Source organism: Micromesistius poutassou (assembly GCF_964030765.1).
Source record: "Micromesistius poutassou genome assembly, chromosome: 15".
Taxonomy (NCBI): Eukaryota; Metazoa; Chordata; class Actinopteri; order Gadiformes; family Gadidae; genus Micromesistius; species Micromesistius poutassou.
The window spans coordinates 10,194,117-10,211,369 of NC_140285.1; the positions used below are offsets into that span (position 1 = coordinate 10,194,117).

A 17,253-nucleotide genomic window follows, 5' to 3' on the forward strand; every position below is an offset into this window, starting at 1 on the left:
ACACACCGTTCCAGCCCCATCGTTGCTGTCGTTTCTTTTTCTTTTTTCTCCGTTCTTCTTTTCGTCATATGTGACTTTGGCGGTGTCGCTTTAAGTAGCGGCAACGCAGAGGGGCGAAGAGAGCTGTACAAATCTGTTGGCGCCGGTTACCCCCGGTTACGGCTGGCGTATATGAGTATATATATTTATTCCTGATGTCAGCGGGCTAGGAGGCTGACCTGCTCTCAAAGAGCTCCCGTCTTTGTTTTCAAATTATAATTATGATTATAATTGTCATTATTTAAACTTTTAAGCATTCATAATGTGACTTTTTTTTTTTTTTTCTTGCTGTATATGCGCAAAACACGAGGGCTCTCTATGGCTATTTTTAATAGTGTTATTCCGACGTATTATGGAAGCACCTATGTTGCCAATTTCACACGTGTGTACACACACACTTTCTCACTCACACACACAAACACACACACACACACACACACACATACACATACACATACACACACACACATACATACACACACACATACACACACATCCTGGAGCCATCCCTGTCCTTGTGGAATCACCGGGAGGTTGCCTGGGTCTGTTGCGTCGCGGCTGCATCATCCTGATCCTTTTACTAACCGTAACTTTAGTACCAATGTCCTTTGACGTCATTTGCAGCACTTTTAAACCTTTTTTTTTTTTTACTCCTTTCAACCGGTCAATATCTCAAGGTAAACATTCCGAAACATTGGGTATTATTTTTTAATGTTTGATGTTGACTATTAAAGCTAATGTCGCATCTTAAACATTTTCAGTTTGTTGGGCAGCCTTGCATTTCGTTTTTCTTTTTCAGTAATGTCTGTCGACTTAATTGTGAAGTATTATGAAATGGTATCTTCCCCCTTTTTCCCTCATTGAACTAAACATTCCCTATAACAGTCAAAGCCATATAACTGATGATGCAAAACACAACTTCTCATTGGATTTTGATTTAGTTGCCGTTGGAATTGTTTTAGATTTTTTTTTAAAGATCGTCTCCAAAGTGATTCTGTGGTCTGTTGTGTACAGTTAAGAGCTTCTCGTCACATTGGTGTTCATGTTTGGTCATGTTTTAATCTCGAACAGAATGCTAATTGAGAAATGGCTTAATAGGTTTTGCCAGTACAAAGCAGAAAGCCTCATGTCGTCCTGTATAGTTTTATGTATTTACTGCACTGCAGTTGGAGGATATTTCTTTTCAGAGTTGGTTTAAAACGTGTGTTAACGTGACAGTAAAGATGCATTCCCCACACACTGGTAAAAATACATTTTATGATTTTTTTTTTTATGAAATGTTTCCGTTGAGTGTTTTTCTTTCAGAAACTGGAGGCCAACAATCTGTCTAGCATTGATCCTTCTGAACTTCAACCTTTTTTAGATCATTGTATCCATATTTTGAAATGTGAGTCTGGAGGAAGATGCTTTATAACTTGCTGCCATGTTGTACCAAGTCTTGAGAGACAAGACTATGCGTGAGGGGCAAGACTATACTTGTTGCATAGTCTTGTCCCCTTTTAAGTAAACTTTGAGAAACGCTTGTGTGAATTAACAGCTTTTGTCATCTCTTCATCCCCTCATCTCCCTCCTTGGCTGTATATGTGCATCAAATTGTTAATTGATAATATGCTATCTCAGTATTTATATTCAGAACTCCAAAGCCATAATGGTAAGAACTAGTTAAGGGGCAGAATGGCCTACTAATGCCCGAGGTTTCAAGAATTACAGTTTGCACACAAGCATTCGCACCCTGATACCATCCCCCTGCCCCGTTGATCTGGTGACTGATGTGTGTTGCTGCGATGTTTTCCCTCCAATGCTGCAACGCTCCTGCGGCCGAGCGGCCTGCTGATGTCAATGTGCCTCTGTCTGCGTGTGTCCATGCTCACCCGTTTTGCCACATTAATCACGTAGTGGACCCCAGTGACATGTTTTGTTGGTCAGAATTTGTTGTAACCGACTTGTCTCATTTGCGAAACGCCTTTTTGTTTAAACGTGCCTAATGAAAAGTATTCATTTTTAATTTTTGCCTTTTTTCATATGAAACATATTCAAGCCTGAACATTAAATAAAGTACTTATTCAACTAAGGTTATGTTTTTTGGTGTGATAAATCTGCACACATTGGGAGAGGAAGTTTAGCCACCGGTTTAAGTTGTATTAAATTTTGAACTGAAACACAGATGTGACCTGATCACGTCTGGAGTAAAGGGCAAATTGAAATGGTAGGATTCAGGTAAGCCTAGCTCAATTGGCTGGTAATTATGACATTGGTCTTGCTCCCTGTAATGGTGGCAGTACGCCTACAATTCAAACAAAGCAGTATGTTCCATTTAGTTTATTCTGCAAATATCTGTAAAAAGTACATCAGGTCTAGGAACTCCGGTAAAGATTCAAAGTTCTTTTACAGTTGGATTTATTACATAAGAAAGTTCCATAAAAACATACATAGGTACACATCCGTGACACAAAGAAGCACTTGATGCTAATAAACAAACGTTTCAGTCCCAACTCCTTGCGTTGCATTCTGTTAACAGACTAGGGTGCTTACTGTTCAGGGACACAATTCCAGCCTTTTTTCCCCTACTTTATCTAACCGTTACATGTCCACTTTAAGCAGATGGGCCTGGACAACAAAGTACCGAAAAGCAAGTGAACGGATTTATGCTAAATTTATAAACCGAACAGTCGAATAAACATCAGCAGTGTATTGATATCCCATGATGCAGTGCAAACAGCTTCCTCAACACAATCAAGGCAAGCTGTAAGCAAAATCAACCAAAGTGGATGTGTGCATTGTCGCAGAACGGAAAATGTGTGGTTAAGACACAGATGAAAAAAGAAAATAGGGGTAATTTTACATGTTAAGGCCTGGGCAAGCACCTTCCTTTCAAAGAGCTGTGCAGTTTTGAGTTTCAAACCCCTAAACAAAAAGGTCTCTCTCTAAGTACGCCAACAGGTCTACGGCTCGGGGTAGACTTAGCTGATGTCCGCCGACTGTATGGGCTTTGTAACACCCCCGGCCCGGCAAGTCAGTCCCGACTGCACCCGCCCCTACCCCTAACCCCCCCCCCCCTCCCGCCCCCGCCCCTAGTTCAGCCATGGCTGCAGGCAGGCGGAACAAACACAGCCAGTACTCCCCCACCCCCTCAGCCAATCCCCTCCCTCCCTCCCACGCTCACCCACCCCCCCCCCCCCCCCCACTCCCGCCCTCCCTCCACTGGTCCCTCACAGGATCCTCCTTGGAAAAAGGGAAAATGGCGGCTCGGAGGACAGTAGAAAACGTGCAAGGTGTGAACGTACAGGCGATCAGGGGTGGTGGTGGTGGTGGTGGTGGATTGGCAGGGGTTGGTCAGCTGTACAGGAGGGGGGCTATAGTCACTCGAGTGTCCGTTCCACATGGTGGGGAGAAGGGGTTACTGAGTGAGGCGGGGCTCCGGGGTCCGTACCCAGTGATCTTGTTACAATCACATCTGCTGTCTTCTGCTCCTTCTATGAACAGACCACCTGCATTGTGGACGCCCCCCACCCAGCTTCAATCTGTTCCTGTAGCAAGACAAAAACAACACGAAAAACATAAGCTTGTGTGCATTTTGCATAAGGAAATATTAAGCCGCCACAGAGCGCATATCAAAGTTATTTAGCCAAGAGTGGCCGCCACACCTTTAGAAGGCGTCGGCTCACTGCTCTTCTTCTTCTCCTCCTTCTTCTTCTTCTCCTCCTCCTCCTCCTGCTCCTTTGTTCCTCCGTCAGCCTTCGGCTCCTCGCTCTCCCCCGGGGCTTTCAGTGGCGGGGACTCGGAGGCTCCGGTTCTCTCCGGTTTCTCCTGCGTTTCCGTTGCTGCCGTCGTCCCTGGTGAAACGTGCCCCGTCCTGTCCGGAGCCGTGGCTTCTGCCTGGGCTTGTGGTGGCGGCAGGAGAGCGGTGGTCTTGGTGGAGAACCAGTAGCGCACCAGGTCCTCTGTGAGGCCGCTCGCCTGGGATAGCTCCTTCACCTGGCAGGGGGCCAAAGGAAGTGATCGGTTAAGTCACGTGCCACTTATTGCCATTCTGATTAGTATGGTAATGGCTTATGTTGTATTTACACAACGTATTAACAACAATAAAGCAGTACACTTTAACTTTTAAAAGGTTAGTTGTGGAAAGGTAAGGTTTTTGGAACTATAGAGGGAGACTAGTAATTATGAGCAACACTTTGTTTGATTATCTTTCGATTGCACGGTATTTTCTCAAAAGCAAGTAGTAATTAACTAGCAATGAAATCTAGCATCTTAACTTCACAGCAGAATCCAAACATAAAGGTCACTTTGCAGTTGTTATAGTGTAATGTTTTGCAATATCAATAATTCAAAGGTTTATGTTATCTAATTATTCCACAACACATAAGTAGAAGTTAAAATGATCTCTCTCCCCTGTGCAATAACACATTTCTTAATAAATTAACTTATTGCATTGGGTAGAAAGAAGATATTGGCCAAGAAGTGTCTTGTTTTTTTAAAAGCGAGCCCTGTGGTCAGAGTTATGCATCCTGGCAGAAAACTTATCCCGTGAATCGTTGCAACAGAGCATTCATTTGAAAACCGAAAATAAATCAAGACATTTGAGGCATCTGCTTACACACAAAATACGTGAGTAGTTCTATAAAAGAGTAGTAAAATACAGAACACAAAAAAAAAATCATGATAACATCCTAATAAATTGGAAGTAGCAGCAGATCAATCATGACATGATTTTCTACAGTTCAGCCATTGAATAACTCTATAATACCTCTACACATTGCATATCATCTGCTATGACCAACAATCCACCACAGAACTGCCTGTGTGTGTGTGTGTGTGTGTGTGTGTGTGCGTGCGTGCGTGCTGGACGGAGCTGTGTCTAGCCCTGCACGGCGGCCCTACCTGGGTATCCTCCAGGCCTCCGTGGGCATCCAGGTGGGTCTGCAGGGTGTGCGCGCTGTCCTTCCGCAGGTCCTCCTCCAGCACCATGCTCTGGTAGGCCTCCAGCCACTTGAGCTGCCCGTTCTTCTGCACGTAGCGGCAGTCCCCGAACCAGCGCACCACCTCGGGCCGGAGCAGCGCCGTGCCCTTGATCAGCTCGTCGTACTGGGGCGCGCTGGGCCACTGGGTGCGGGCGTACACCTGCTTCAGGAGGTGCAGCTGCTCCGCTGTCTTTTTGCCCCGGAGAGGGGAGGGTTTGGGGATGATAGCGGCTGCGGTGGTGCCGGCTGAGGCCAAGGGCCTCGGGGACTGGGATTGAGGCTGTTTAGTGGCGGCGGACGAGGGCGGGGCCGGGGAAGGGGAGGGCGAGGCTCCGGGGGGGAGAGGAGGAACGCCGGCCGCCTCAGAGCTCTCGCTCTCGGGCTTGCCGTTGGCCTCGGTCACCTTGAGCATCTTCAGGTTGATCTTGATGGGGTTGACCTTGGGTTCCCCCAGGCCGTCCTCTTTCTGTTTGTCCTCGCCCTCCTCTCGCCGCGCGCCCCCGTCGCCGGCGCCCTCCCTGGGCTCCGTCTCGTCGGCGGCGTCCCTCAGCGCTCGCTCCGCCTCCTCCCTCTTGCGCTCGGCCGCCACCTTCTTCCTCTTCTCGGCGAACCAGCCGTGGATCTCGCGCCGGGTCATCTTGGTCTCGGCCCGCAGCCGGTCCACCTCCTCCCCGGAGGGGTCCGCCTCTTGGGCGAAGCTGGCCTCCAGAGCCTTGAGCTGAGAGGGGACAGAGCACAGGGCTGACTCACCGCGTTGTAAAGGATGAGAGACACAGAGCGCTTTGGCAAGGTTTTCTGTCATCCAAAATCCCAGATGCAATATTTTATGTTTATGTGTTGGGACTGTATCAAGTATCAAGTTCAAGTTCAACCGCGCATATTCTCAACCATAAGATCACAGAAAACTCACAACATCAAACGTAGCTCACAATGTGACCCTTTAAAAAAAAGGTAAATAAAGGATTTTTTTTGTTATGCAAACGTTTCACATTCCTGTTCCTAGTAATGCGCCACAGACAACATGTCTCACCTGGTGCGGCTCCCGCTCTTTGTAGCGAATCGCGGTGAAGTCCGGAGAGGGAGGCCTGGGGGTCCGGCGGGACGGTGTGGTGGGGGACGTGGGCGTCTGCGACGGCGTGGGGCTCAGCGGCGCCGAGGCCTGCTGGGGGGTTCGGGCGCCGGCGTTCCCATCGGGGACGTCCATGTGGGCGTCGCCGCCCCCGCCCGCCACGCCCCCTGCTCCGGGTGTGCCCCCCGTCTTACCCCCGCCGCTGCCGCCTCCTCCACCTCCTCCTCCTCCTCCGATGCTGGTGCGGGACCCCTTGAGGTTGCGGAAGTGGTAGCGGCGGTCGCTGAACCACTTGCGCACCTCCCGCACCGTGAGGCCCGTCAGCGAGATGAGCCGGTCCACCTCGTCGTTGTCGGGGAACTGGGTGACCTGGAAGCTGTCCTTCAGCGCGTTCAGCTGCTCCTGCGACTTCTTGGCCTTGCTGCAGCTGGCGTCCAGCAGGGCGTTGGGCGTGCGGGAGCCCGGCGCGCTGCTCGGGTGGAAGGCGGGGGAGGGGGAGGCAGACTTGGAGGCGGGGGAGGAGGCGGCCTCCGCTTTGTGGGGAGCCGCGGGGGAGCTGGTCGCCGCGGGGACCGTCTGCGCGGCGACGCTCGTCGGGGCGACGATCGCGCCGGCGACGCATTTGGTTGCGCCGCCGCTGCCGTCGGTGCTCTTGCTGTCCGTGGGGTTTTTAACCTCGGCGCTCGGCCTGTTTACAGCGGCACTCTTGACAGTGCTGGCGTGGATCACTTGAACCTTCTTATTATTGTCGCCGCCGCCACTCTTGGCAGAGTCGGCGATACCGTTGCTCTTGCCGTTGATTGCGTCGACAGTGGCACGGCTCACTTTGCCGTTCACGATGTTGATCTTGCTGTTGATGTTGATGTTGCCGTGGTTGCTGCTGCCGAGACTCAGGTTGATGACGCTCGCCTGAGCGCTCGCGGTGGTGCTGCTACGGATCCCGTTGCTCCCGCTGAAGCTGCTGATAATACTGGTGGTGCCCCCGAGGAGGCTCCGACTACTGTTGATGATCACGTTGCTCCCGTTACTGCTGCTCCCCACCGTCCCCACCACCATGCTGATGCCCTTGTCCGCCACTAGGGCGGCGGCGGGCCGGGCCTGCATCATGGGCCGGGCCGTCGCCTGGGGCTTGGGCGTGACCGCCAGGGATATCGGCGCACTGCTGACCTGGAAACCGTTGGCCATGACGGGCTGGGTGACGATCACCCCGCCCTGGCTGACCAGGGAGCCCTGCAGGATGTGGGGGATCCCCGTGGCGGGCAGGACGGTGATGGTGTGCTGGTTGGAGGCCTGCCGCTGGTGGTGGGAGCCGGAGGGCGCCGTCTGTATGATGGTGTTGAACATCTTCCTCCGGGCGTCCTCGATCTCCTCGGGGGACCAGCTGATGCCTTGCTTCAGCCGCTGGGCGGTGAACCAGATCTTGATCTGCTCCTCCGGGAACTTGGTGACCACGGTCAGGTAGCAGAGCTCGGCCTTGGTGGGGTACGAGAACTTGCTGAAGGAGGTCTTGAGGTAGGGCGAGGAGTCCATGGAGGCGCTGTAGGTGGGGATGCTGCTCAGAGGAATCATGACCTGGACACAGAGTCAGGGGGAAAGAACCATCGGATGACGATCAAAAATAGTCAAATAAACAACATTTGACAAACTGAATAGAGGAGCACATTAAGACGCAACTACTCGTCATTGATCAAAAAAAACATTTAAACATCGTGAATCATCGTCATCATTAAAATGAATTATCTAAATGGAGAAAAATCGGAAAACATTTAAAAACAAATTGAGAACAACAGGGACACCTTGGGAAGGTTTTTAGAAGAAGTCGAGGAAGAGTTGGACGAGCCCGAGGACACCGTGATGGGGGAAGACTGGTGAAAGGTTCTGTTCTGCACCACTGACACCACCTTCAAAAGAGAGCCGGTGAAAGGGGCCGTTTTACATCTTTAAATCAACGCACGGTTGAGAGAAAAGGACCCATGAAGCCAGGTAGGGCATAGAGACAGACCTGCGTGATGGCCGTCTTCAGCATGGGCAGCGACCCGGAGCCGTTGACTATCTGGATGGCCGAGGGCAGGGACACCTTGGTGACGCCGTTGTGGACGATGGTGGGGACGTGGGTGACCGTCACGGCCGGAGTGTCTTTCCGCTCCACCAGCCTCGACGAGGAGACGGAGACGGTGTCCGAGGAGGAGGAGTCGTCCGAGCCCGCGTGGGACACCACGATCCGCTTGGCCTCCGACTTCCCCTTCAGCCTCCTCATGATGGGGGTCTTGGTGATGGAGATCTCCGAGTCCCTCGCCGCCTCGGGCTCCACCACCAGGTTCTGCTCCACCACCACGCGGCGCTCCCTCCGGCGCAGCTGCAGGGTGGTGTTCATCGTGCTGGGGTGCACGCGGGCGTTGTGGAGCGCCAGCCCCTCGAACTTGGGCGCCGACGCGCCGCAGTCCACGCACAGGAAGCTGGGGTCGGCGCGGAAGTCCGGGTGCCCGCTGTAGACGTGGTCCAGGAAGAGGTTCAGGTCGTGCGTCTCAAAGTTGCACGGCCTGCACGTGTAGGTGCCGGCCCCGTCCACCACCTCCTGCTTGCCGCCGCCCTCCCCCCCGGGGTCCCGGGGGCTGTGCCGGCCCCCCTCCGAGCCCCAGGCCTGACGCACCAGGACGGGGGGCTCTTGCTCCAGCTCCTCCCGGAGGTGCATGCTCTTGGCGGGGATCATGCACGGGGTGGTGGACTTCCTCTTGCTCGCCATGGCGACGGCGGGTGGGGGGCTGGTTTGGTCGCTGGGGGCGGAGCGTGACGCGCTAGACGGTTGCTTCCCGGTTGCCTATGGGCAAGCCATGGGGGGAGGTGGACTCTGGACAATGTCCATAGCTCTCGGAGGCCGGCCCCCTTCGTGGTCCTCAGCACAACTTCAAAGGAGACCTGGAAACAAAAACAGGAAAATGTCAGGGTCGTGCAGCAACACAGCGTAAGCCCACACCTGTAAAGCTTGATTCCTACATACGAGGTGAAGTTGTGAACACAGGAGAAGAGATGATCGGAGTGTCAACAACAAGAGATGTGCCATACCCTATGCTCTTTCAGCGGAGCAGCACTCAAGCGCTCACACAACTTTCTGTCCTTTAGGTTAAATACACCCTCCCCGCTCCTCCCCTTTCAAAAAAAAAATATGTCTAAGGTCCAGAGGCCACTTGAACCCCCTGTAGTCTCAGCACCGCTTGCTCCTCTCCTTATAAAAATCCCTTCTTTCTCCTCGCCTCCCCGGCCCGAGAAACTCACGGCTATCTCTTTTATGAGGGTATTCAAGCAAGCTCAGCCTGCTCCCTCACTAAAGGCTTTTTGGGAGAGCTCCTGTCTACCCCTTTCCTACCCCTCCCCCATGACTCCTTCCCTCCCTCACTTCCCCTCGTTCAAACACACCCCCACAGCGGAGGCTCACCATCTTTCTATTTTATGCAGAGCCTCCATGGTTCCACATAGCAAAAATACTCGCCATGTTTTGCTACCGGAATAGCGGATTCTTGAGAACACGGCGGCGAGAGAGAGAGAGAGAGAGAGAGAGAGAGGCCAGCCTACTCGTCTGGTTCGGGCAAACGAGCGTTCGTGAGACGGTGTGACTTGAAAAAGGTGACCACTAATTACGATGTTGAGGTGTGGATGAACACGCGGTCTGGAATGATCAGAATCAGAGCCGGCGTGAGTCACCTTTACCCCGAATCCCTTGCCTCCACCACACAAAATGGTGCCGCTTCCTGTGTGGACGACCCCCCCCCCCCCCCCCTCCTCCTTCTCCTCAGCAACCCCACCCTTCTCCAACCACCAACACACCACCACCGCGTGCAAAGACATAAACACGGTGGCGTTGGGAGCGCAGGGCAATGACTCTGTGCCCGGCTGACGCTGAGCCTCCAAAGGCTGCTAGTCTAACCTCCGCTGTCCTGGAAAGCCTTAACGCCTGCGTGACTGCAGTGGACACAACAACAACAACAACAACAACGACGACGACGACGACGACGACCGACCTAACAGTACCAGCACAGCGTGTTCCAGCACAACGTGCGCACGGCCATTCCCAAACACGAGTCAGCCTGCATTGCTTACGCCTAGCCTAGATAATCTGGCCGAGGCTCAGCTCTCGCCAAAGCTTCGCCATCGCCCGTGCGATGAGTGATATAGGTCAACGCCATCTCGCAGTAACCCAGTTCCTGTTTCACCGAGCTCCGGGCCCCGCTCCGCTGCCTTCCCGCTCCCACTTTTTGTGCACGCCCACATGCAGGCGAGCCTCGCCAGAGAAAGGTCACGGTGCATTAGCTCAGTTAACCCCTCGTGCAACTGGGTTGAGTCAGACACCCACTGACACCGCCGAGGCGACGCTGGCATAGTCAGTTTCTCTCTGAGCGCTTATAGGGTTCTGACGATACCGGTATTAAGTGGCCCGTCGATCACCTGACGCAGGCCCGCAGGCCCGGCTAATCGGCGTTGCAGAAGTTGTTAAACAAAATGCTGCAAAGTGACAGAGCCCATTTCAACTGCGGTCGTCATTGGCGGCGGGTTTGTGAACCCGGCCCGTTTTCAAGAGGAAACACTGCTGAGCAACATCTTTCTGCAGCTTTCTGTCGCCGACGGTAGAGCTCTGTGTGTGCTGTGTGCGTGTGAGGGGTTAACAGGCGAACTGAGTTGGCCACTGTGAAGGGGAACGTGATGCCCCATGTTCCCCCTCCTCACCCCCCAGGGAGAGTAACTGCCCTTGGCTCGGGCTGTTGTGCTCCCCTCCTACACCCCCTGCCATTCAGTTCTGCATCAGGGGGCACAGCTCTGCCAAGGCAGGCTGGTCACATGACCAAAACACAAAGGCTTATGGGTGGGCAGTCCCAGCCATCCATCACGTGGGTCTGCAGGGTGGGGTAGGGGGATGACACGAGAGAGAGAGAGAGAGAGAGAGAGAGAGAGAGAGAGAGAGAGAGAGAGAGAGAGAGAGAGAGAGAGAGAGAGAGAGAGAGAGAGAGAGAGAGAGAGAGAGAGAGAGAGAGAGAGAGAGAGAGAGAATATAGTGGGGGATGGGCAGCCGTGTTGGGGTGAGACCAGAGCGAGGGAGGAAGAGAGGGCGGCAGGGAAAGAAGGGGTGTTAACAGTCGCGGAGGAAGCACTGAGGTGTTTCTGCAAGGAATTTTCTGCCCTGATACCACCCTCCCTACCAACCCCCGCTCCACAACACACAACTCTCGCGCTGCACTACAATCAGAGTCGTTCCCCCCATGCTCCACGCTCCCTCCCTCCCTCCCTCCCTCCCTCCCTCCCCCCCTCCCCCCCTCCCTTCCTTCGCTGCACTGCGAAGTCTGGAATGTTCCAGCCCGGGCTCTCTAGCCACTGGACACAACCCGAGTGCCGAGGGCTTCAACGCCTGGGCTACAAATGTGTGCACGAGTGTCCACGTTTAAACAGCGCCATGCATGTCGCCGCGCTGGCACGAGGAATACTGACCCTGAACGCAATCTAGATCAGCGTCCACGGTGTTCTCCTCGCGGACATCTGGAAGGAGCCCCAGCAGTAGTCGTGGTATTCAGGACGACGACGACGACGACGACGGGGGGGGGGGGGGGGGAAACTGTAACCGTTAACTGTAACCGCTTCCCAACGCCTACGCCAAGGATCCCAACCCCATAGAGCCCCTGATCTGAATTAAAGCTAAAAAGACACATTAAAAAAAAGTTAGGCAAAAGTCTGGCATCCCTCAGAAAAAGAGAGAAGCCGCGACGAGCGAAAACGTGTCAACAAGACAACAGCAAGGCCACAGAAAAATAAGTTGGGCAATGATGAAGGACTTGTGAAAAAATGTAAGGCCTTTGAGGTGGGTTAGGCTTGATGCAACAACACCGGGCATTTGAGAGAGTGTTCGACTCCTCGGTGTGACGGCATTTGCCCAAACCAAATTAAGGTCAGAAATATTGCGCCTTCGCTGACCATATGGCAACGGAGCTTCTGCACGCCTGTTAAATGCGTCAGACCTCGCAAACGCGGGTTTCCTGTGAATAAAGGGGGAGACATTGAGTGTGTGTGTGTGTGTGTGTGTGTGTGTGTGTGTGTGTGTGTGTGTGTGTGTGTGTGTGTGTGTGTGTGTGTGTGTGTGTGTGTGTGTGTGTGTGTGTGTGTGTGTGTGTGTGTGTGTGTGTGGCGTGCGGGGGTGGGTACTTGCATGCCTGTGTGTGAGGCTTGTTTACCGAAGCACTGTGGCGGCCATTTTTTCCTGTGTATGAGACAGAGACAGAGAGACAGCGAGGGAGAGAGAGAGAGAGACAGAGAGAAAAAGTGCCTCAATGACATCCAAACAGAATAGCCAAGTCCTGTTTTGCAATCATGTCCACGCAATGTCCCTGAATCGCCGGCGCTCCACCTTCCTTCATCCCTTGGCCTGACTTTAGTCTAGGCCGAGGCTATATCCTCTGTGTGCGGGGGCCAATAATAGCCTTCATAGTCACTCCCTCTCCCTCAAACACACACACACACACACATCCGGAGGGCCTGCCGATTCTTCTAACTCGTTCAGAGTCTACCTGAACGCACCCACAACAAGACTCTTTGTAGGTCCTGAATCATGAGCGCTCCTGATGACCTGCGTCAGTCTTCAGCACATGGTATGGTACGGTGTGAGTAACGACCATTTATGTGTTCTAACTTATCCAATTCTTCTGTTTCCTCTCCCCCACAGCACAGCACCTCAACCCCCTCCTCCCCCCCTTTCCACTCCCCTCTGAGCAAGTTGGGCCCAGCGAGACAGGTCGGCAGCGCCACTGGTGTGTTACTGTCCCCATGGCAACCACCTCCTACCCCCTCTCTCCCACCAGCTCATTTCTCTAAAGCACAAGCGTGCGTGGCACTGCGCACAGGCCCCCCCGCACACACACATGCATACACACACACACACACACACACGCATGCACGCACACACACATGCACACACCTCATACGCCATCCAGGCTCTTGATGGGCTTGTTTTTCCACACAGCACAGTGAATGCTGATTGGAGAGTCCCTGCCCAGCTCCTATTTCAGTGCCTCTCACGCGGCGTTCATGTCTCCCAGCTAGGTGTGGTCGCTGCCACCGTCCCGCGCGATTGGCCAAAGCCGATGGCGTCTCTTCCTGTTCCCTCACAGTGCTCCACTTTGTCCACACATCTGCCCGTGGCCGGTCACAGTGTCCTGCTTGCCCACTCCAAACCGGTTCATAAACCTCAGCAGAGGCCTTCTCTAGAAAGAGAAGGTAAAAGGTGATTCTGATACCCGCCGGGGCCAACCGATTATTTTTTGCCATTTGTAGACCTCAACCCAACCTGTTTATGGATGCCCTACACGTTATCTCCAGGAATCACGACAGACTACAGCAGCCATTCTCCTATCTGACAGGCCACGGTCTAAAGTTCACTTTTAGTAGTATTTTCTTCTATTTTTTTTTTTTACACACCAGAGTGGACACATCTACTGACCAGGCAATCGTTTTGATATTTAGCCTGTAACCAACCGGAAATCAGTTTTCTTCTGGCTGAGGGATAAGTGCATTTCTCCAATTCTAGCAACCAGAATCTAACCTCAACCTCTGTGCCGCTACACAATCCCCCCCCTACGCCCCCACCCACCCCACCCCCATCTGCTGCGGAGCCCACTCCGCTCAGGTCACTGTGCGGATGGCTGCCTGAGTTGCAGGAGGCTGCACTACTGAGGCCACTGGCAACGCAGGCGTTAAAAGTGGATTGGTGAGGGAGGAGGGAGGGGGAGAAAAAATGGCGGAGCACCATGCTCCTTGCTGTTCCAACCTAAAATGGCTGACATCACAGGCTGTTTACCAGCCACCAGATCAGAGGCAGCCACTGTCCACCAAATGTTGATGCAGCGGGGATCGCCGGCCGCTCGACTAATAGCAAACATTAATTAATTCACTTATTGATTTATTTGTTTATCACGCCAATTTTGAACTTCAGAGGCTGGGGATTAAGACGCAAGTTCATCTCGAGTCTAAATCATGGTCAAGATGGAGATCTACAATATACAATTGAGTAAGCCATTGAGTCCATCCCCTGCCCCCCCTTCCTGTCGATAAGGTGCCAGACCAAATATGATTCAGAGGCTTGTGAAAAACACTGGTAAGGATGACGGAGGACCTGTAAAGCATAAGGTCCAAGGGTGATGGCTCTAGGAAGTGAGGTTGATTAGGGAGAGAGCTCTAGGAAGTAAGGTTGAGTAGAGAGAGGGCCTTAGGAAGTAAGGATGAGTAGGGTGAGGGCTCTAGGAAGTAAGGATGAGTAGGGTGAGGGCTCTAGGAAGTGAGGTTGATTAGGGAGAGAGCTCTAGAAAGTAAAGTTGAGTAGGAAGAAAGATCTAGCAAGTAAAGTTGAGTAGAGAGAGGGCCTTAGGAAGTAAGGTTGAGGCGGGAGAAAGCTCTAAGAAGTAAGGATGAGTAGGGTGAGGGCTCTAGGAAGTAAGGATGAGTATGGTGAGGGCTCTAGGAAGTAAGGATGAGTATGGTGAGGGCTCTAGGAAGTAAGGATGAGTATGGTGAGGGCTCTAGGAAGTAAGGATGAGTATGGTGAGGGCTCTAGGAATTAAGGATGAGTAGGGTGAGGGCTCTAGGAAGTAAGGATGAGGGCTCTAGGAAGTAAGGTTGCGTAGGGAGAGAGCTCTAGAAAGTAAGATTGAGTCAGATGTGGACGTAACAGCCATCAGTTAAGATCAACGCCACCGCATCATAACAGGATGTGATGCTGTGGGGGCATAAAGATTAACCTGTTGAAAGACCATCTGCTTGCCATTTTCAGGGCAAGGGACATCCAGGCTGCATGCTATTTAACACACACACACACACACACACACACACATAAAAAAAATAATAATAATCAGCGACACAAATCTGCTAATTTGCCTAAACCGAGGGAAGATAGATGTGACATACGTGATGAATAGATAGTATGATTAGGCTGACGTTCTGTGTGAGGATATTAGACAAGTAGTCTTTAAAACTTTGCCTTGATTGCTAAAGTCAACACTCGTGAAACAGTTCACATGATAAATAACTCAAAGCATCCATTCACATTATGTTAACTGTGAGAAACCTATTTATAAGCCCTGTCAACAAAATAAACACAATAGAAAAACGTGTTATGGAAAGCATAACGAACGTTTAACATCAGTCATACAGTTGTCAAAATATTAAAAAGGTCAGTAGGCTACAATTAGGAGTGGGATCACTCGGTACTCCTTGGCTGTATTGCGTCTGTAACGCCAACATGAAAACAGATAGGCGTAACTAAATAATAATCGGCAGATAATATAAGAATAACCATTCTATAACATTTAGAACAACACCAATACAAAAGGATGCAAAGCGATTGTTTCCAACTTGTTTCTCAGAGTAACGCACAAGCCTTTGGCCGGTGATTTTAAATCAAAGGGGTGCGGATACGTATTAGGCAGATACACACCAGACACCTATCATCATATACATGTATAGGTTAAATCATACAAACTTATGAATAGTGGTATTTGTCATACGATACAAAAACGAGCCGCCTCTGTTAAGTGAGCGCCGCTTGATGCATTCCTCAAAATGAAAGCTCGTTACAATGTAGCGCGCATGTTGATCCTGCGCTCAAGTTGGAGAGAGCCTTAATAACTTCACAACCCGAATACATTCAATCTTCACAAACACGGGAGCCGATTTAAAGTGATAGCAAAGGCAAGCCCCCAAAACTAATCGCCCCCTTGCTGTCGCCATTTTAAGCAAGCGACATGCAGCTGGCCAACGCTGCTTAGCGCAGCCCGCAAAGGTAGGCTAATATAGCTCCTGCAACTTTGGAAAGGTAGACAAACACTTTTTAGCATACGGTAAAATCCCCACTCACCTCTTTGTCCAAGCCAAACTGTTATGGTAGCGGTAGAAAAGTAAAAAAAAAAATGATACGGTTTCAGCAAGGCTGATAAATTACTTGGTATTTGTTTATGTATTATACTAAGGTGTATATCCCCCTTCTTAATCGATGGATGATGAGCGTGACACTGGAGCAGGGTCGCACAATGGCCCCTTTCTCTTGTTTATTTCGAATGGCTCTCGGTATCAGGCAGGCAGAGTGGAAGAAAATACGACGTACGTACCCAGTGAAGAGACAGACACGTGATGCAAACGTCACTGACGGTCGAGACTTCGAGTCGGCGTGAGAGCTCCACTGTGTGTGGAGAGAAGCAAGTGAGTCAGACAGGCATCCCATCATCATGCATGACAATAATAAAGTGAACGGCGGTAGTCAAGTTTGGGATGACCTATGGGAGATACGAGATCTCCCTCAATTAACTCTATCAGGCTGCTCCTACCTGCCCCCCAGGTAACTTCCTGAAAGCCAACCCACGCACTGTTTTAGGACCCCGATCCCCCCCCCCCCCCCCCCCACACTCATATAAACACACACACACACACACACACACACACACACACACACACACACACCACACACACACACACACACACACACACACACACACGCGCGCGCGTATGCGTGCACTCCCCCCAAAACACACTCGCACACGCACCCACACGCGCCCCCCGCCACACACTCGCACACGCACGCACACACACACACACACACACACACACACACACACACACACACACACACACACACACACACACACACACACACACACACACACACAAAGTAATTAAAGTTATGTTCAGTTGTCAATCCAAGGCCTGCAATTGGACACAAATAATATATCACAACCACTTTACACACCGATCAACCAAACTCGTGAGTTGGTTATTTCTCGTATTTGTACATATGCCTATGTGTTTTTTTTTCAGGCAAGAAAGGTGTGTTAAAGAGCGCGCTATCTGTTGATTGTTTATACGTTTTCCATGTGATAGGCCTACGGTGTCAAATTAGATGTATGCCTATATTTGAATAGGCTAATTACAAGGGTGTTATTGCCTAATTATAATGCAACATATCCATATTGTTTTGAAAACTGTTTAGTCAGCGCTGTTTTTCTCTCACCACTCAATAACAGAAATCAATACTTCTGCAAACAATACATTGGTTTACCTCGACTTTCCATCACATTATAGAATGAACTGGGACGTAGTCTACTTTATATTTATTATTATTACAACAGTGATTTGTAAATAACGGTTAGATGGGGAGTTCGGAAT

At 51.3% G+C, this 17,253-nt stretch overlaps 1 protein-coding gene across 4 annotated transcripts; it reads right to left on the minus strand.

The window, feature by feature from the left end:
- Positions 1–3,252: 3,252 nt before the first annotated feature.
- On the minus strand, positions 3,253–16,260 carry zhx3b (zinc fingers and homeoboxes 3b). 4 transcript variants are annotated; one of them, XM_084479571.1, is made up of 7 exons: positions 16,203–16,260; positions 8,072–8,985; positions 7,866–7,970; positions 6,031–7,641; positions 4,921–5,718; positions 3,684–4,014; positions 3,253–3,566 (listed from the first exon to the last, which is right to left on the minus strand). In XM_084479571.1, the coding sequence occupies exons 2-7, from the start codon at positions 8,810–8,812 to the stop codon at positions 3,556–3,558; spliced, it is 3,597 nt and encodes a 1,198-aa protein (XP_084335697.1). In that variant the 5' UTR covers positions 8,813–8,985; positions 16,203–16,260; the 3' UTR covers positions 3,253–3,555. The 4 variants fall into 4 exon arrangements, with proteins under 4 accessions (XP_084335697.1, XP_084335694.1, XP_084335695.1 ...); XM_084479568.1 differs by lacking the exon at positions 16,203–16,260 and adding an exon at positions 15,953–16,181; XM_084479569.1 differs by lacking the exon at positions 16,203–16,260 and adding an exon at positions 11,545–11,653.
- Positions 16,261–17,253: the final 993 nt, after the last annotated feature.

Coding starts and splice junctions, on each gene's coding strand:
- zhx3b (XM_084479571.1), bottom strand. CDS start 8,812: ATGGCGAGCAAGAGGAAGTCCACCACCCCGTGCATGATCCCCGCCAAG. Junction 7,971..8,071: donor TGAAGACGGCCATCACGCAG/GTCTGTCTCTAT, acceptor TCTCTTTTGAAG/GTGGTGTCAGTGGTGCAGAA. Junction 5,719..6,030: donor AAGAGCGGGAGCCGCACCAG/GTGAGACATGTT, acceptor GTCCCCTCTCAG/CTCAAGGCTCTGGAGGCCAG.